The sequence below is a fragment of the Procambarus clarkii genome, chromosome 20 (genome assembly GCF_040958095.1).
Source record: "Procambarus clarkii isolate CNS0578487 chromosome 20, FALCON_Pclarkii_2.0, whole genome shotgun sequence".
Lineage (NCBI taxonomy): Eukaryota > Metazoa > Arthropoda > Malacostraca > Decapoda > Cambaridae > Procambarus > Procambarus clarkii.
The window spans coordinates 36,498,507-36,520,515 of NC_091169.1; the positions used below are offsets into that span (position 1 = coordinate 36,498,507).

The 22,009-nt window shown below is 43.5% G+C and overlaps 1 protein-coding gene across 1 annotated transcript in view; it reads right to left on the reverse strand.

The window, feature by feature from the left end:
- Positions 1–21,609, reverse strand: part of LOC123755329 (protein Aster-B) — a 150,439-nt gene extending 128,830 nt beyond the window's left edge. Inside the window, exon 1 of the mRNA XM_045737856.2 lies at positions 21,211–21,609. Within this exon, the coding sequence (XP_045593812.1) occupies positions 21,211–21,413 (203 nt within the window). The 5' untranslated portion in view covers positions 21,414–21,609. The remainder of the gene's footprint in view (positions 1–21,210) is intronic.
- Between the last annotated feature and the right edge of the window lie 400 nt (positions 21,610–22,009).

Genomic DNA, 22,009 nt, shown 5'->3' on the forward strand with positions numbered 1-22,009 from the left:
GTTAGTTGGTTTATACTAAGAATATTACCTCGTACAGTGTACTGTTATAGGCTGCAGCTAGCCTTGCTGGCACTAAAATAGTGCACATAAGGATAGGATTCATCAAACATTTACACTTACGAAACCTGTACATCCTTAATAATGGGCGGGTTTTGTTTACATTTACTAAACAGTTTATAATACTTCAAAATTTAACAACTCAAGAGTTATTATTGTTACAAACAATGTGGTAGTGCTTCGGCGTTCACAAACTGTTTAATGAATGCACACAGAGCAACCCTGATGGTCCAAGATGTACAGGTATCGTAAGGGAAGGGAACTATCAGGAGAAAGCGCCAAGCCATTTAGACTATAAAACTGGGAAGGGGTCAGGATAAGGATTTGGGATGGAACGGGGGGGGGGGGGGAGAATGGTGCCCAACCACTTATGGACGGTCGGGGATTGAACGCCAACCTGCACGAAGCGAGACCGTCGCTCTACCGTCCAGCTCAAGTGGTTCGGCACACAGGTATCGTAAGTGACTGCGTAAATACTTGACGAATCCAGGACCAGAATTGCCCTGCACGATGACATTTTATCTGTTGACAATTTTGTCATTATACCTGGTTGATGGGGTTCTGGGAGTTCTACTCCCCAAGCCCGGCCCGAGGCCAGGCTTGACTTGTGAGAGTTTGGTCCACCAGGCTGTTGCTTGGAGCGGCCCGCAGGCCCACATACCCACCACAGCCCGGTTGGTCCTGCACACCTTGGAGGAATAAATCTAGTTTCCTCTTGAAGATGTCCACGGTTGTTCCGGCAATATTTCTTATGCTCGCTGGGAGGGTGTTGAAACAACCGTGGACCTCTGGATTATCACCAACCCTCTTAAAGAACAATAGGGTTCAGTTTCTGAAGACATTATACACCTCAGCACCCTTTCCACCATCACCCACTTCTACGGGCTCACCATAGCCCGTGCTGCTTGGAACTTTTTTGTTCCCAGTAGTGAATCTTAAACAACAACATCAACAGGATGGATAGGCTACGAGGGAACCTTAATAAATTAATTTTTCTGAGCAAGTGGCATTTTCTCCATGGTATTATCTTGAGGTTATCTTGAGAGGATTTCGGGGCTTAGCGTCCCCGCGTCCCGGTCCTCGACCAGGCCTCCTTTTTGTTACACACCCCCAGGAAGCAGCGCGTAGCAGCTGTCTAACTCCCAAGTACCTATTTACTGCTAGGTAACAGGAGCATCAGAGTGAAAGAAACTCTGCCCCCATTGTTTCTCGCCGGCGTCCGGGATTGAACCCGGGACCACAGGGTCACGCGTACAGTGTTCTGTCAGCTCAGCCGCCGGTTGATCATTGTTTTCTTCAGCAATGATCAACTCCGTCCGGTCCGTCTAATTACCACAAGCTACCACAAACTACACAAACTTCAGAAAGCTTCCTGGCAATACGTTAGTAATGAATAAATATGATATATTTACTCATTATAATGTTGGTGCTGAATGTACAACACGAAAAAACATAATTTTAATCTGAAAAAGTATCTTTTTATAAAGAAATTAGACGAAAATAAAAAGCTGGTGACGCCAAATCAAGTCGACGATCCAAGCTTCGGTTAGGTTAGGTTTGGTTAAGTTAGGTTAGGTTAGGTTAGAATAGGTTAGGATAGGTTAGGTCAGCCTAACTTAATATATCATATTTATTCATTACTAACGTATTGCCAGGAAGCTTTCTGAAGTTTGTGTAGTTTGTGGTAGCTTGTGGTAATTAGACGGACCCACTCCGTCCTCTTAAAGCAGTAAGTTGCGTTGTTTACATTATGGTAACCAACGTAACAAATATAACAGACTATGATGAGCAACGGCTCACAAATACCTACGTTTTCTATGCATAGACTCGATAGGTTGCTTGGGTTTGTACGTTTCTGGTCAGGTTAGGAGGTTGTGGTTGTTTAAGATTCAGCTAAAGGGAAAAAAAATCCAAGTAGCACGGGCTACGGTGAGCCCGTAGTGAACTTACATAGCACAGGAGCTGGTCAGGTTAGGAGGTTGAAGTGTGTTACGCAGTGGCAAATCAAGAGAACGGGCTGCATTACCAGCCCCATTATGAATCTGTGCTCCGCTTGAGAGATATACGGATGTGAAAGAATTCATCAATACTAAAACTAACTATATACTGTAACTTGTACACGAGTCAGGCGATGAGTCACAATAACGTGGCTAAAGTATGTTGACCAGACCACACACTAGAAGGTGAAGGGACGACAACGTTTCGGTCCGTCCTGGACCATTCTCAAGTCGATCGACTTGAGAATGGTCCAAGACGGACCCAGCAGTCATTAATTCCTCATTTTTCAGTCCCCGCGGCGCAGTGGTAAAGCACTCTACCAGCGCTTCGCGAGCTCTTTGGCCTGGGTTTGTATCCTGGCCGGGGAGCAGTGACCAGGTACCAATCCTTAACTGTAGCCTGTTAACCCAGTAGTGAATGGGTACCTGGTTGTTAAACGATTTGGCGGGTCGTATTCCGGGGAAAATTAGGATTAGGAACCTGTCCGCAACGCTGTGTGTGCTAGTGGCTTTACAAGAATGTAAGAATTTTTTTTGTATATATATATATATATATATATATATATATATATATATATATATATATATATATATACACATTAAAAAAATCAGATGTATGGGTTGGCCTGGTTGAGAGTGTTAATCTACAACCCCGTTGTGACTCATCCTCTTCAACAATAAGCTCTCAGTGACCCAAGGTTGCTACACCACCTCCCCCAAAGTGTACCTGCCTAAGTTTCGCCCAAACGAGAATATACTTGTTCGACCCAACTCCCTCCCCCCCCCCCATCACAATACCACGCCACCACTGACCCTACCAGTGAGTACCAGAAGCTGACCCTAGCTTCTGGTACTCACTACTTCCCTCCATTCACTAATATTGATAATATTATAACATGGAAATATTTCCATGAAATTTCACACACATTTTATCAAAGTACTCGATATGTAAAACCGGAATTACCAGATAAAATTGAAAGTCAGCAACTTGATCTATTATGGAAACTGTTTGGGGTTGCTGGACGTCAGGTCATTCAAATTTCTACCGACCCAAAAGGTCGGCAGTTGGCCTAATCCCTAGGCCTTGGGAGACCACGATAAGCCTCCCTTCACACACGGAGATCACACTAACCATGCTCCCGGACGCAGGTTCGAATCCTCGTCACGGTCCTTGTGGATTTGTTCATTTGTACATAAGCCTCCCTTCTCGGACAATGGGAACCCACATATGAATCCGAGGGTACAAGAGGAAGGCCAGGCAGATGGAAGGACGAGATTGTTGTAGGACGAGTATTAACTTTATCACACTCGATATGGTACACACAGCCCCGCTCCAGGCTGTGACTCATACGTCAGGCTGCGAGCAGCCGCGTCTAACAGCCTGGTTGATCAGTCCAGCAACCAGGAGGCCTGGTCGACGACCGGGCCGCGGGGACACTAAGCCCCGGAAGCACCTCAAGGTAGCCTCAAGGTAGGTAGCCTGTGCCAGGTAACTACGGGCTCACCATAGCCCGTGCTACTTGGAACTTTTGTTCCGAGTAGCTGAATCTAAAACTACTAACTACTATGGATATGGTAAAGGGCAAGTCTGGGTGGAAGCGGCTGTTGTTTTGTTTTAGGGGGTTAATGTACTTGTTGGTACTGTACTGTACTCTGTAATTTACAGAGAGCAGTGCAGCCGACACCTGACTTTAGTAAATAATGTGTTGCTGATGTGTTGTTGAATCTGTTGCTGAATCATCTGTTGCTGATGATGACTGTTGAATTGTGACGGTGCTTCTTATAGCATATACTGTAAGATATAGCACACAGTGTGAAGACAAGTCCCCAGATTAAGGACTTGCCCGAAACGCTACGCGTACTAGTGGCTGTACAAGAATGTAACAATTGAATATATAAATAAAGAAAGGTATAACAAATGAAGGAGTGCATGTCTTTGAAGATGTATAGCTCTACCATTATAGCGTTTTATTCCCCCCAACCCTTTCATGCTAACGATTCCTTATGCCCTTGAAATTATAGACGTGTATAATTATAGCAGTATTAAAGCTGCAGGTATTAAAAAATGAATTTCCGGAAATGGAAAATTTTGGTATTATAAGTACCTGCAACTATATAATTCTGATAAAGATTGTGTTAATGTGTCTTAGTTTGCCATAAATATTTAATGCGGTCAACATCATGTAACAAAAACTACTTAATAGCTACACCGAACGGCACAAGACGCGTGAGACTGAACACTGTAAAACAATGTTCACCACCGCTAAGCCACCATTTTAGCAGAGAATGACCCGGCCACTTGGGATGAACAGTTGCCCTTTGTTCAGTTTGCACTAAACACCGCAGTGCACCAGTCAATAAATACTCAACCACTCTTGCTGTTTACTGGACACTCGTGTAATTTTGCGTCAGGTCTGCTTAACAGACATACTATTAGTTATGGAGAGGATTATCCTTCAGAAATCCTCACCAAGATGAAGAATGCATGGAGGATAGCAGCTGAAGCATCAAAGAAAGCAAGGACACGGTATGCCCATTATTATGATAAGCAGGTACAACCATTAAGAGTGAAAGAGGGAAGCCTAGTGATGCGGTTGAATGAGTCAGCGCCCGCCAATCAGAGTAGGAAGTTAGCAGCTAGATGGCGAGGCCCTTATAGAGTTATTAAGAAACTAGGCCCAGTAAATTTCATAATTAAGGGTATATTTGAAGACCAGGTTGAAAGAACCATCCATATAAATAAATTGAAACTTTATGTAGCAAGGGAAGAACTGGAATTACCTTCAGTAATTCCAGTCCCTGAGAGAGTGGAGGGAATGGTTATTCCTGATGCTCAATCGGAGGAGGATGATGACATCCTATCATCCTTACTTAGTAGCCAAGTTAGGCCTGGTCACCCTATGGTCACCAGATCTCGCGCGCACATGAGCGCACAGTAACTGAGTTCAGCTGTCATCTGAGTTATAGGTAGAGGCAAAGAATTGTACTGTAGGTGCTTAGTCAAGAGTGACGTACCTTTACCTACCCTGGAGGAGTTATCTTTCTCAAAACCTCCAGGGCAGATCCAGGTCTCCACCAGACATGAGTTATGAATGTTTCTTTTCCCAGGTCTGCTCACATTGCCACACTGTCGGCCATATCCCATCTCTACAACTGAGGCCAGAGTAGCATGTCACCGCTATTGTCTGGCGGGAACCAGGTTTAGTTCCCGAGGGACAGGACGGGTCACACTACATCACCCCCTCCATCCCTCACCCCCCCACCCTTATTAGTGGTACCTGCCATGGTGGGGGCGGCTACAAGTCAAGGTCACAGCCAACACCTCATCACTTAATGAGGTTATGGAACTGCCAACACTAGCGGTCATCTGGAGGACTGATTCAACATATCAGACGAGACATTAATGAGGTCACCTGCCTTGCTATAAAGAACACCGGTGACCGGAAATGAACAGCCAAGAACAACGGAGTGGATTGGGCAACGGTTGCGGGATTACACAAGGTCTTGCCCACTCCTGAGGTTTCTGATGCGCCGAGCAACAAGATGTGAAACTTGGTGGCTACGTAAGAACAGCACGTTCCCTCTAGAGTGTGCATGATACGCCAACGCGGATGCACGATTTGCATCTTGGGCCTACAATCATGTGCATGATGGGATAACGAAGAAAGTCGTAAAGGCCTAGTACGACGTAGCAGAAGAAACACCTGTAAGCGGATGGAACCCAAGAGCTGGAGCCGGGACCCGAGGGTTCTGCCGCCACGCCCACCCCGCCTCAACGAACTGGAGCTGTCCACTCATCAAGCAAGACCTCGTCTGGTGTCAACGTCTCAGTACTCCCAGGAAGGCAACATGTATGCGGCAGGCAGAACATCGCCAGCAGACGTTCAGCAGGCGACAACATCTTACAAGAGGATGGAACCCAGGTACGCCAGAGTTCCCCCTGTGACCGGACAGCAAGTCAATCATCGCTGTCAACACCGACGTCATCGCCTCGTCGACGACCCGGAAGTAGGGACCAGCAGCGCGGATGTACTGCAGATTGTGGACTAGATCAGTGGAAGACTCTAGTCAGGAGGGGAGTGGATCTCTTCTCACAACAACTGAGGCCAGCTGAAGAACATCGTTGGTGAAGAACACGACGCATCGTTGCAGAACTACAGCAAGAATACAGCAATGGGCGAGTCAACAACATCGGGACAACGGACTCGTCGGGAATAAAGACTTTGTTAATTTGTATATACAATATATATGTAATTGTTTTAAGTTCAGAAAACTTGGAGTTCACCGTTACAGAGAAAATAAGTTATGAACAAAAATTTTTGTGTAGACTCTGGTGAACTGGGGAACCAGCGGAAAGATGGTTCCAATATAAATTTAATTGGTCATCATAAATTGTGTTATTTTTTTCAAATGTTGATTGGTCATCTGAGAGGATTGATGGGCTGCCATGCAGGTATGGTCAGCCTGGATTTTGAGTTACCATGGTAACTGTTATTGTTGAGAGTCTTTATAAATATTTCTCGACTGTGAAATGTATATATTTAGATAGGGTAGCTATTTTTTTTTCGAGGCATGTGCTAGTTCCTTTATGGTCTGGGATAAGAAAAGCCATGTTCGAGTTCCTCGCCAACGGTTTTTCTTAAACCGGGACATTGGGGGATATGTAACAAGAGAGCAGTACATAGTACATGAACATCATAACAGCATGAACAGGCCACGTGGAGGATGAACAACCCACAGGCGCCAGTCAGGCGACGGCAGACAATGTAAAAGTTACACCTCCCCACCGCTGCCACCATTGTAATGACCCTGATTGTAATACCTCGCCTTGTATCTATCTCGACCGCGCACTCCGCTACTACCACTGAGCTAACCGTGCAATCTCCGCTCTTTCTATGGTAATAACAGATGCTATACCGATCATATAAGATGTTAACACTCGGGCCGTCATACGAAGACGTAAACCAGTACACAGAGGAAGGAGAGAGAGAGGAAGAGGGAGGCAGAGCGAGGGGAGAGAGAGAGGAGAGCGAGAACGAGAGCAAGGGAGGGAGAACGAGAGCGAGTGAGGGCGAGGGAGAGTGAGACACTAGTGAGGGAGAGTGAGACAGAAAGATAGAGATAATCGTAGTCACAACCTATCGTATGAGTTACCGAGTGACGCTGCCACCACCCTGAGTTACCGGACAGGGGACCGGAGTGAGAGTCGTAGGTCTTGCAGATGGAGTAACCTACCAGGACAGGTGTAGGGGACAATTGAACGGTACAAGGATCCTGGCCTGACACTCGAATAATCCTGACCACTTGGGAACTATAGTGTACACAAGAATAAGGCGGGACACACCAACACTAATACCTCAACACGGAAGACGAACGGGGGGAGGAGTACTGAATAATTAAGAGCACTAGGTCACTAGGGCAAAGGGGACGGTAGGCCCAATATCACTAAAGCAAGGAACCATTAATACACATTTAATAACACTTAATATCTGACTTTATTTGAAATAATTAAATAAGACACTCCCTAACTATATTCCCTACTAGAGGCCAAGGGTACTGAATGAGGTGCTTATGTAACAAGAGAGCAGTACATAGTACATGAACATCATAACAGCATGAACAGGCCACGTGGAGGATGAACAACCCACAGGCGCCAGTCAGGCGACGGCAGACAATGTAAAAGTTACACCTCTGTATAAGTTAGCCATAGAGTCAGGTCAACGGTCATCGAATCACAAAGAGGTCAGAATTGATGCCGTCATGGTAATCTTCAGGGATTAACCCCTAAACAACAAATGCAAAACCCTCATGTTCAGCTGAGGAGCAGCAGATCAGGGGAGTCAGTTGAGTGGGCACAGCCCAGTAGGGAGGTGTGTGTGGACTCTGGGAAAGAACATCATCTCCAGGGAAACTGTGGAACAACATACGAGTAAGTACGGCTCTCTTGTACTAAAGCACCTCATTCAGTACCCTTGGCCTCTAGTAGGGAATATAGTTAGGGAGTGTCTTATTTAATTATTTCAAATAAAGTCAGATATTAAGTGTTATTAAATGTGTATTAATGGTTCCTTGCTTTAGTGATATTGGGCCTACCGTCCCCTTTGCCCTAGTGACCTAGTGCTCTTAATTATTCAGTACTCCTCCCCCCGTTCGTCTTCCGTGTTGAGGTATTAGTGTTGGTGTGTCCCGCCTTATTCTTGTGTACACTATAGTTCCCAAGTGGTCAGGATTATTCGAGTGTCAGGCCAGGATCCTTGTACCGTTCAATTGTCCCCTACACCTGTCCTGGTAGGTTACTCCATCTGCAAGACCTACGACTCTCACTCCGGTCCCCTGTCCGGTAACTCAGGGTGGTGGCAGCGTCACTCGGTAACTCATACGATAGGTTGTGACTACGATTATCTCTATCTTTCTGTCTCACTCTCCCTCACTAGTGTCTCACTCTCCCTCGCCCTCACTCGCTCTCGTTCTCCCTCCCTTGCTCTCGTTCTCGCTCTCCTCCCTCTCTCTCTCCCCTCGCTCTGCCTCCCTCTTCCTCTCTCTCTCCTTCCTCTGTGTACTGGTTTACGTCTTCGTATGACGGCCCGAGTGTTAACATCTTATATGATCGGTATAGCATCTGTTATTACCATAGAAAGAGCGGAGATTGCACGGTTAGCTCAGTGGTAGTAGCGGAGTGCGCGGTCGAGATAGATACAAGGCGAGGTATTACAATCAGGGTCATTACAATCAAAACACCCATGTATATATCTGAAGGTTACTGACAAAATCTGAAGTCTCGTTGACACAAATCTAATAATTTATATAAACTATTAAAATCTTGTCTTCAACCTCACCACAATTTTAAGTGTATACAAACTATATACTGAACACTGTCTCATAAAAACCTATTTGATGCAACTTTGTTTTATTTTAAATCTTAAGCATTAAACACGAATGTTTAAAGTTGAGACCCGTTACTTTAGGAAAATACCTGGAGCGTCTGTCATGAGACCTTCACAACGCAGACCCCCATACTAAGGCACGTGCGTTAGTTGATGGCAACGCTCAAGCTGCTATGTATGCTGTGTAAACACACTGGAACATGCTGCTATGTATGCTGTGTAAACACACTGAAACATGCTGCTATGTATGCTGTGTAAACACACTGAAACATGCTGCTATGTATGCTGAGTAAACACATTGGAACGGACTGTCAGACATGCTGCCAGCCCACATAGCTGGCTCTACCACATCGATCCTTGATTAGGACATGTCTGCAATAAAGTAGTAGTGACGATAACGGTGATGATGGGTGACTGGTGTTATTGGGGGAATGGGGTGTTGGTGCGATGGGGGAAGGGATGGAGTAATTGCGTGGGTGAAGGGATGGAGTAATTGCGTGGGTGAAGGGATGGAGTAATTGCGTGGGTGAAGGGATGGAGTAATTGCGTGGGTGATGGGTTGTGACTGGTGGTGGTAGTGGTTATTAAATGCAAGATGGTGTTCCTCATACCCCCTTATGAACCCATATAGAATAATTTCCTCAACCATGCTTTAGTAAACTGTTACTGCCTGGGCACACACTCCATACCACGCATTGCTAACTTCATTCCCCAGCCCCCACCCCATCATGACCCCGACACCACTCACCCCCATCACGCCGCTGCTGCTGTTATAGATTCAGCTACTCGGAACAAGAAGTTCCAAGTAGCACGGGCTATGGTGAGCCCGTAACTTACTTACCACAGGAGCGGGGCAAGTAGCAGGGGCTATGGTGAGCCCCCAAAGTGGACTTACCTGCCACAGGAGCGGGGCTGCTGCTGCTGTTATTGTTATAGATTCAGCTACTCGAAACAAGTTCCAAGTAGCACGGGGTATAGTGAGCCCGTAACTTACCTACCACAGGAGCGGGGCAAGTAGCAGGGGCTATGGTGAGACCGTGGTGGACTTACCTGCCACAGGAGAGGGGCTGTAACTGTCCATCATTCCTGTAAACCCCACCGTTATTACACTTGTTTTTTGTATTAAATATACTTAGGTAGATAGGTATTTATGTACCTACCTTAGAGGCCTACATTATATTAAGGATTACATAGTTTATGTCCAAGGAGAGTGTATTGAACCTGGACAGTTTGTCACACACTGACCTACATGTTCAACAAGCCAGCACTGAGAACGGCCCGTCTAATTACCCAAAGCTACCAAAATTTTCCTAGCACTTCATATGTAATGAAGACATGTGATATATTTACACACTATAATGTTGGTGCTGGATGTAGAACATTAAAAAAAAAGTTTGCTATAACGAAATGCTAGGAAGCTTTGGGTAATTAGACGGACCCCTGAGAAACTGAATATGAATTGTGGTACAAAAAGTCACCCAACATGCACCTGGCGGCTGAGTGGACATCGCTTCGTATTTCTAGTCCAGAGGTTCCGGGTTCGATCCCCGGTGAAGGCTGAGACAAATTGGCAAAAAGTTTTTCACACTGATGCCCCTGTTACCTAGCAGTAAATAGGTACCTGGTAGTTAGACAGCTGCTACGGACTGCTTCCCAAGGGGTGTGTAACAAAAAGGAGGCCTGGTCGAGGACTGGACCGCTGGGACGCTGAGCCTCGAAATCATCTCAAGATTACCCACAGGAAGCAGCCCGTAGTAAATGTAACTCCCAGGTACCTATTTACCGCTAGGTTGGGGCATCAGGGTGAAAGAAACTCTGCCCATTTGTTTCCGCCTCCACCGGGGATCGAACCCGGAACCTCAGGACTACGAATCCGAAGCACTGCCCACTCAGCTGTCAGGCCCCCAATCTTTAACTGTTCTTCTCTACTACAAGGGGGTACCCTGGAGGGAGCAGCCTTGCCAGATTTGAACTGCTGAAAGTCGTGAATTTGTAGGAAAACATGGCCAACATTTTTGTTTACTGACTGATACGGTTTTTAGAATATATTTGAACACGTAAGCCGCTCCAAGCAACAGCCTAGTGGACCAAACTCACGTAAAGCCTGGCCTCGGGCCGGCCTTGGGGAGTAGAACTCCTCCCAGAACCCCGTCAACCAGGTAGAGTACACGGCATAATTTAATGGTTTTATTAAGATTATCACAGCACTTATTTACTAAAATGATGCCATAATTGGATAAGTCACCAATATTTGCTGCATGAAGGACAATTACGGGTGTGCAGTCCCCCCCTGCACGTCTTCACAGCTGAACAAAGCCTACCCTGGCTTTGCGCCTTGGAGCAACCCGTCTTAAAAATAATATTGCTTTTCGCTCGTATGCGCGCTATGGCCAAAAATGGACGTAATTGTAAATAAAATCGGCTCACGAAAGTGATGTACTGTCCCGTTTTTTGTTTGAGTCCTCTGGCTTACTTGGAAGGGTTAGGAGAGGAAACTCCTGGAGAGGCCATACCAGACCGACAATCAGAGCGCTACTCCATAGTCTCCTGAAACTGATGGACTTCTACTAGTAACTACTACTACATTATTATTAATTAAGAAGGTCTTTTGCACCCTCAACCTCATTCTTGTGTATCGCAGAATCATATTTTAGCCTAGTCCTGGTTGATACCTGGTTGATGGGGTTCTGGGAGTCGACATGGGTGGTTCAGAGGACGAGCAGCGAGTTTGATTTTCAAGATCTATCGCCCCTGGGAAGGATTACCTTAAGCCTTGCGGTTACTTTTTCTTTCTAAGCTTTCGAGGATCAACGTCCCCAGGGGCCTAGTCACTGACCAGGCCTCCTGGGGTTGGTGGTCAGGTCAACCAGGCTGTTGGATACAACTATGATTTACGCACATTACATTATAAAGGCATAAATAATCCGTCATTGACTTTAACATTAATAGCGTAAATTAACTCAACTTGGTTTTAAATTAGCCGCGCAAAAAGTCGCACGTAGCAAAATTGAAAATTTACGAGTGTTGGGCTTTCAAATGTCGCCCAATTCGTTACTTTCAGCAAAATCTGGCAACACTGCCTGGGTGCACCCGGCTTTCCCCATCCCTTCCCCCTCTCTCATCTCTCTTCTACATCCCCTTCTCCACCTCTCTCCTTCAACATTCCCCTACTTCAACTCTCCACCTTCGCCCCTCAACATCCCCCCCTACTCCTCCCAAATCCCCCTCTCCTCTACAGCCCATCCACCCCTCTCATTGCCCCCATCTCCACCTTCCCTCTCCCATTATTTCTCTTACAACATCCCCTTCCCCCCGTTCTTCCTTCTCTCCCTTCTCTCTTAAATAATTTAATATTTCGAAGCACTGAAACTATTAAATAACTATTGTAAACATATTCTGTATTGAAAATACAGGGGATGGGGGTGATTTTCAATACAATACAGGGTGCTTTATGTTTATATGTAGTAGGGTTCCTGTTATAGTACAGTTGGGTTCGTTCTCGACCCACAATCCAGAATTCCGGGTTCGAATACCGGGCGAGACAGAAATGGTTGGAGGGGGTTTCCTATCACCTAATGCGTCTGTTCACCAAGCAGTAAGTAAGGTACCCAGGCGATAGTCAGCCTGGGTTGTTGTGGGGTTGCATCCTGGGGAGGGTCAGTAATTTGACTTGGGGGGGGGGGGGGAGACGTGGTGTCTCTATATAAGCCTTACATATACTGTATGCATATGCTACCTGTCCCATGACACTATTAATTACTATTACTACAGTATTATGAATTATATTTCCTAAAGTGTGGCATGGGGCTGACCTTGACTTGCCCCTGACACACTTACATTCCCCAATCGTTTCATGTGTGAAAGCTGGGCGAGGCTTGCTCTAAGCCTCTGGCTACCAGCCTCAGACCAGCCAGCTCTCGCGAGTGTTCTCAATGTCAAGAAACTGTCGTACTAAAGTGCCTTATCCTAACCTACCAGAGAACCCACTAACAGAAAATAGGACAGTATGTCAATTTTGCGAGCTGCTACCATTTTCTATTAAGACAGTGTTTGGCCTTAGGTAAAGTATACGTCGAAATGCGACATGCTATTAGGAGGACACGTTGGCTCAGATAGACAAGCATACTCTTATGCTAATATAACCCAAGTTACTGGCTGAGCACTCTTAATAAAAACATGGGATGTCCTGGTTGATGAGGTTCTAGGAATTCTTCTACTCCCCAAGCCCGGCCTGAGGCCAGGCTTGACTTGTGAGAGTTTGGTCCAACAGGCCCACATACCCACTGCAGCCCGGTTGGTCCGGCACTCCTTGGAGGAAACTATCTAGTTTCCTCTTGAAGACGTCCAGCACAACCACTTCTAATTCCTTTCCTTGTCCTAGTCACTCGAGACACACTTAATCTATCAACTTTACAGCATGACGCTGAGGTGATAATACCGCCCTTATCACTGTTCGGTTGCATAGAACAAAGAGGGTGCCAGGAAACATTGTGACCTCTATAAGACAGCACGGGTTTGCTGTGCAATGCACAGGCTGGTCTATGATGCACTAGTGATTGTAAGGACAGGCTAATATGTGAGGCACAGGCTAATGTGCAATGCACAGGCTAATGTGCAATGCACAGGCTAGTATGCAATGCACAGGCTAGACTAGTATGCAATGCACAGGCTAGAATGCAATGCACAGGCTAGTATACAATGCACAGGCTAGTATGCAATGCACAGGCTAGTATGTAATGAACTAGCAATTTTAAGAAGCACAGAAAACTGCCAGTCCAAGATTTTCCTAACCAATTACAAGGTCTTAAGACCTGTGCATGTGTGGGTTGAGTAACCTTAAAATACACAATACTAGTTCCTGGTCATTGGTATTCGATCTTAGTGATTCCCAAGCTTTATTTAGTGTATCCTTAGTTAAACTGCATTTTAATATTTGTTTATAGTAAGTCCAGTTTCAACAGCTAACCTGATAATAAATTCTATAAGAAAAACTTGTGTGTTAAATTCAACACTAGCGAACCTGACACCGAATTATAATATAGATTGAATATTAGACATGCTTCAATATTTAATATTTTATATATTATATATATATATATATATATATTATATATATATATTAATATATATATTATATATATATATAATATATACTGTATATATATTATATATATGTTGTACCTAGTAGCCATAATGCAGTACTCGGCCTACTATGCATGGCCCGATTTAGCCAATTAGCCAAGTTTTCATGAATTGATATATTTTCCTAATTTTGTACTTATGAAATGATAAAGCTATCCATATCATTATGTATGAGTTCATTTTGTTTAATTTGAGTTAAAACTAACGTAGGTATACGTCAACCTAACCTACCCTGGTATTCGATCTTAGTGGTTCTGTATTATTGAATTAGCCCAAATAGTATTGAAATTAATGGAAATATAGTATAACAAAAGAACCTAACCTGAGCCGAGTTGTCCAAGCCATCTAGGCTGGTCGGGAGCCGGTCGGCCGAGTGGACAGCACGCTGGACTTGTGATCCTGTGGTCCCGGGTTCGATCCCAGGCGCCAGCGAGAAAAAATGGGCAAAGTTTCTTTCACCCTATGCCCCTGTTGCCTAGCAGTAAAATAGGTACCTGGGTGTTAGTCAGCTGTCACGGGCTGCTTCCCGGGGGTGGAGGCCTGGTCGAGGACCGGGCCGCGGGGACACCAAAGGCCCGAAATCATCTCAAGATCTCATCTCTCAAGATAACCCTACCTACCTAACCTTACCTATATTAACCTAACCTAAACTAACATAACTAAATCAATAATTAATGTTCTTAATACAGTATAATATAATAATAATACTATTTCAAATAAAACAATTGGAAATTTTTTTTTTAAAAAAGAAAAAAAAAATCACTGCCTATTAGGCAAATCGGGCCTTACATAGTAGGCCGAGAAGTGCATTCCGGCTACTAGGTACGACATTAATATACTGTATGTATATATGTATATACTGTATGTATATATATATATATATATATATATATATATATATATATATATATATATATATATATATATGTATATACTGTATGTATGTATATATATATATATATATATGTATATACTGTATGTATGTATGTATGTATATATATATATATATATATATATATATATATATATATATATATATATATATATATATATATAGTCGTACCTAGTAGCCAGAACGCACTTCTCAGCCTACTATGCAAGGCCCGATTTGCCTAATAAGCCAAGTTTTCCTGAATTAATATATTTTCTCTAATTTTTTTCTTATGAAATGATAAAGCTACCCATTTCATTATGTATGACGTCAATTTGCTTTTTTTGGAGTTAAAATTAACATATAGATATATGAGCAAACCTAACCAACCCTACCTTACCTAACCTAACCTATCTTTATAGGTTAGGTTAGGTAGCCGAAAACGTTAGGTTAGGTTAGGTAGTCGAAAAACAATTAATTCATGAAAACTTGGCTTATTAGGCAAATCGGGACTTGCATAGTAGGCTGAGAAGTGCATTCTGGCTACGACATTATATATATATATATATATATATATATATATATATATATATATATATATATATATATATATATATATATATATATATATATATATATATATATAAATATATATATTATATTATATATATATATATATATATATATATATATATATATATATATATATATATATATATATATATATATATATATATATATATATATATAACTGAAAACTCACACCCCAGAAGTGACTCGAACCCATACTCCCAGAAGCAACGCAACTGGTATGTACAAGACGCCTTAATCCACTTGACCATCACGACCGGACATAATGAGGTGATAGCCGAGGCTATTTGAACCACCCCACCGCCGGCACTCGGATAGTAATCTTGGGCATAGCATTTTACCAAATCACCTCATTCTTTGGGGCACACGTGAGGAACACAAATGCGAACAAGCCTGAATGGTCCCCAGGACAATATGCAACTGAAAACTCACACCCCAGAAGTGACTCGAACCCATACTCCCAGAAGCAACGCAACTGGTATGTACAAGACGCCTTAATCCACTTGACCATCACGACCGGACATAATGAGGTGGACCATTCAGGCTTGTTCGCATTTGTGTTCCTCACGTGTGCCCCAAAGAATGAGGTGATTTGGTAAAATGCTATGCCCAAGATTACTATCCGAGTGCCGGCGGTGGGGTGGTTCAAATAGCCTCGGCTATCACCTCATTATGTCCGGTCGTGATGGTCAAGTGGATTAAGGCGTCTTGTACATACCAGTTGCGTTGCTTCTGGGAGTATGGGTTCGAGTCACTTCTGGGGTGTGAGTTTTCAGTTGCATATTGTCCTGGGGACCATTCAGGCTTGTTCGCATATATATATATATATATATATATATATATATATATATATATATATATATATATATATATATATATATATATATATATATATATATATATATATATATATATATATATATATATAATTTATAGTTAGTCACGTGAATCCCCTGCATAGCAGTGGAACTGTCTTTTCCTTTCACCTTCAATGCCTCTGTACTGGAAGTCTACATCTACACCAGCCCAGATGAGTCATCAGTCCTGCCACCTCTCTGTACCCCCCAGGGCCTGGCACGGCCTGGTACGACTCAGAGGCAAGCCGGGCGCCTCTGTCAACTGGCAGTTCGTCCCCACAAACAAGCAGTTGGCCGCCTTCAACTGGCAGTGGTGCAGCTCAACACAAAAGCACCGCCAGCCACAAACGAGCAGTTTGCTAGTTGGCCAGATGTCCACCTTGCGTTGACACCGGAATGTCATCACTGCTGGATTATGTAAAGGGCGCCGCCTCTCTGGAGCCAGCCTCTCCCTTAGTGCTTAGTGGTTTCTCACCCGTCATCCACCTTCAGCCAACGCTGTGACATACCATGTTGGTATGGTAGCTGTCTTCAGTACACCAGTATATCTTTATGATTTGTATTAAACTTTCATTTACTTATTTGATTTGTTATATAATAATAACCAAGAATTGTCATGTGTCACTTTTATTCATTAATATTTCAGTAAATTGTTTTAATTATTTATTTGATGATTTTTATTTGTCTCTACCTGCGACTTACACACTGCAACGCCAATAGCAGCATTTTTTTTTTATTTGTGTGAGCTATACCATCTTGGTTCAGTATAGCTGCGATACCACAACCCATCACATAAATTTAAGGCCTGTCCGGGAGCTGTGCCGGGAGCTGTGCCAGGAGCTGTTCTAGGAGCTGGTCTGAGAAGCTGTTCCTAGTAACCCTTGCTTAATGTTGTGTTTAGTTGTTATACTTGGCTTTTATACTTTGCATTTTTTTCAGAGTTCATTTTGAGATTTACATACTGGTAACTGAACACATCTACTTTACAGGTGTTGCAATTTGTGATCTGTTTATTAGATTGACTTGGATTATGTGATGTTTTATGCGCAAATTCATGCTCATAATGGTTAGTCTTCTAAGCTATTGCTATATCTTTTTGTCCACATTAATTTTGTCCCAACAGAGAGGATTCACTCAGGCAGATCACCCCCTCGGGTACTTATCTGGTACTGAGTACTTTGATTTGTCTTCGAACCATTATGTTCCACTTTGTATTTAAAGTTAAACTTTGGAGGAAGTATTGGACTAGAGATCCTTTCGCATCCAGAACTGTGTCATACATTAGGGACGTGCATAGCCGTTCTCGTCACAGTGGTGACACTCCCTGCACCCCTAAGCCTTTGTTCAAAGTTCATGATTAACTGCTCAGGTAGGGAGTTTACTATTCTTTTACAGAGCACAAGGAACGGTAACTCTGCAGTTAATTATCTAGATTCCAGTAGGACAACTCTTGCCCTTATCCTCACTAGAATACAGGGTACAGACATCCCTACATCTTGTTTATATTTTACTACCTTGAAACATTCATTTATATTGTTTTTCCTAAGTCCTTACTAAAGTCAAAGACTTAGTTTTATTTCAGGTTATCATATATAGTGTAGCAATATATCTTTTAAATTTATTGTTGCCTTACAGGATAGTTACTTATGTACAGTGTTGCTAGTTATATAACAACCATTCTCGTGCATATTGCCACATCACTTACAAGACAGTCTATTAATCCTCATTTATTGGTTCACCTTCTTCCATTTATATTTTGCATTTGAATAATATTCAATATGTTTAGGTTAGCAGCATTTCGTGCTAACTCGGAGGAGGAGCTCCACACATCAATTCGTGCTACTAGAGCAATAGCCTCTTTCTAATACACAGAGTAATCACACTAACGTGATGTATCAATGAGAAAATCACTCATTGATACATCATGTATCAATGAGGGTTCATTGTATCTAACGTGATGTATATCATTGATACATCACGTTAGTGTGATTACTCTATGTGGATTGTTAGGAATAAAACCCTAGACATCAGCTCTTAAATTTTGTTGAAATTTATAATTTCCCATTTTGTTTTCCACTTTAACTAACGTATATATACCGTTATTATTTTGAGCCAATGTAGTGGAAGCATGCTCCATATTTTGTGATAAATGCATAATGTATGCGAATTAAGGCCTAAATGCCCAAACCACACACAAAATCAATGCTGAATACATGTGAGAAGCACTCACATGGCACATTGGGGCAGCTTACAGGTAAATTAAGATTATGCAAAATGTTATTTAGGCAAATCACAGAGGTAGTTGGTCAATACAAGTAAGAGTTAACACCCCCTCCCCCACAAGTTGGAGTCAAAGCATTGACAGTAATGTAGAGAAAAATGAAAGTTGAGGGTAGATTTTACTGATGATGTTTTGTCACTAGGGGCTTTAATCAAAGCTGACAGATGCACAGTGCTAGCTGCTTAGGCTTAGCCAATAAAGTGGAAGTCAAATAAGACCAGAAAGGTGAGGGACTATGTGTGACAACTAATATTTCTGTGCAATATGGGTGCAGGCTATTGATATTAGGCCACGGTTGAGGTACAGATATTTCTGACCTTCATGGGATTTGCAACAGCAGATTCCTTAATAGCCTATATTGGGAAATTATGTGCACATTATGAGAGGTGCCCATGCACCTTTCAGTCACCAGGCCTCCTGGAGCATATCTGGAGAGGGTTTCGGGAGTTTTCCTATTCCCCTGAGCTTGGTCTTAGGCCAGGCTCGACGCTTGATCCGAACCCTCTCCCCGTGTATCTATCGAGCCTATTGTTAAATCTAGCTATACTATTTGCTTCTATGATGTTGGCCAGAAATCTATTCCACTCATCTATCACCTTGTTGCCAAAACAATACATTCCCATATCCTTACAGTATCAGAGCATCTCCAGTTTATAGCAATTGTTACAATTTTTTACCTGGTCTGATAGTTTCAAGACCTTGACCATATTTTCTCTGTTCATACCAGTCATCCACTTGACTCCAATAATATCTCCTTGCACTCTCTGCCTCCCCAGGGAATGCCAGCCGAGATTTCTTGACTCTCCTCGAATAGGTCTCAATTACCAGGGATCCAGGGACCAAATAACTGCAAGGGATCAATTAGGTCATCCTAAGTAAGATTTTTTTGCAAGGGGGAGAGGGTATGGGGTTCAATTTCCACTCAGTAATATGGTGACTCAGTGTAGTTTAATTGGTGACTCACCAGGGCTAAATAAAAAAAAATTGACAAAAATACTTTTAACAATTTTAATAAATATTTTTGGTACATTATAGGTGGGTGGGATATGTGCAGTATGTAGAGTAGTGAGTATATTGCGAGTGTATTATCAGTGTCATCTCGAGATGATTTTGGGGCTTAACATCCCCACAGCCCAGTCCTCAACCAGGCCTCCTTTTTGTTACACACCCCCAGGAAGCAGCCCGTAGCAGCTGTGTGACTCCCATGTACCTATTTACTGCTAGGTGAACAGGGCCACCAGGGTGAAAGAAACTTGGCCCATTTGTTTCCTCCTCCACTGGGGATCGAACCTTGAATCTTAGGACTACGAATCCTGAGTGCTGTCCACTCAGCCGTCAGACACCCAGGTGTAGGTAGGTATAGGCGGCTGGTGTATCTACACCTGAGGGCACTAAGTGTACCTACACCTGTAGGTACACTGATGTGCACCCACACCTGGCTGGAAAATTGCTGCTAAAGTTCAACTCAGGAAAGTGTAAGGTAATGAAATTAGGCGAAGGGAGCAGGAGGCTGAACACAAGGTACCATCTGGGAGGTGAAATCCTGCAAGAGTCAAATAGAGAGAAAGATTTGGGGGTTGATATCACACCGAACCTGTCCCCAGAGGCCCACATCAAAAGAATATCATCAGCGGCATATGCTAGACTGGCCAACATAAGAATGCCTTTAGAAACTTGTGGAAGGAATCGTTCAGGACCCTGTATACCACTTATGTAAGACCAATCCTGGAGTATGCAGCTCCAGCCTGGAGTCCATGCCTAATTAAACACAAGACAAAGTTAGAGAAGATTCAGTGGTATGCCACCAGGCTCGTCTCGGAACTGAGAGGAATGAGCTACAAGGAAAGGCTAAAGGAGCTGAACCTCACATCCCTGGAAGACAGAAGAGTAAGGGGAGACATGATAACCACCTACAAAATTCTCAGGGGAATTGACAAGGTGGACAAAGACAAACTCTTCAGCACAGTTGGGACACGAAACAAGGGGACACAGGTGGAAACTTAGTACCCAGATGAGTCACAGAGAAATTAGAAAGAATTTTTTCAGTGTCAGTAGTTAATAAATGGAATGCACTAGGAAGTGATGTGGTGGAGGCTGACTCCATACACAGTTTCAAATGTAGATATGACAGAACCCAGTAGACTCGGGAATCTGTACACCAGTTGATTGACAGTCGAGAGGCGAGACCAAAGAGCCAAAGCTCAACCCCCGCAAGCACAATTAGGCGAATACAATTAGGCGAGTACACCTGGGGGTACGTGCACTAAGCCACACATACCACCCCTGTGGGTGGTATGTGTGGCTTTGTACATATACCACCCGCAGGGTTATAAACCCATGGACCCACCTACCCGCTGAAGCCCTAAAAGCCAAAAAACTCTGTTGAACCTTTACAAATTTAGCTTCGACAAATCACCTGGAAAAATGGGGTGGGAGGGGGGGACCTTTGACAAGCCGCCAGCTTCCCGTCCTCGTCGAGGTGTTAGTGGCCCCTCAGGTAAATGCCGACTGTATGGGGGTGAGTACTCACTGTAGATGGTTGTTTTGGCCAGCAAGCAGGTGGTTCTGAACGTAAGAATTGGACTGTGACGCGGGCTTGATACTGGACGTGGCAAGTCCGTGGAGCTGGAAGTCCGGGTCACAGCTGATGGAGCGGTCGACGAGCGGCGGCCCCACGGGCGTCGAGGTCAAGGGATGCCTGCCTCCTGCCGCAGGCCCGGGTGACTCCATCATCCTCCTCCTCCTTGACACACACACTCTCTCTCTCTCTCCCCTCCCCGCCCCTTCACCCACTGCTACACGTGCCTCGGGCCCCTCGTGCCAGTGCTCAGGTTAACATTTTGACCCAACAGTTGTTCACCAGCTCGATTTTATGACACTTTTACGTCAGACAGACGTCATCTGTCGACGACGATAACAAGTTTAATACTCGCTACTTTCACCGTGGGGTGAAAAAACCACACAGTGAAACACCACACAAAATCCTGCTTAATTCATAGATTAACGCCACCTACGTTACCTAAACCTTATGGATAAATTATATTCCAGTGTTTTAGCTAATAATTCAGGGTTTTCTTAGCTCAAAAATACCAATTTATGAAATATTTAGACTTTTATTGCATGTGTATTTTGTGTTGAAATAACCTTTGACAACTCTTTCGGAGACAAGATAATACACAGCCAAGAAATATATATATTATCATACACTAGTTTCACCATCATTATATTAATATCTGATCACCCCAATTTTTTGTTAACAAGAAATTATAAGTTATATATGCTCGCAATGAGAGATGAAGTGGCTATCATATTTTAATTAATCATTTAGG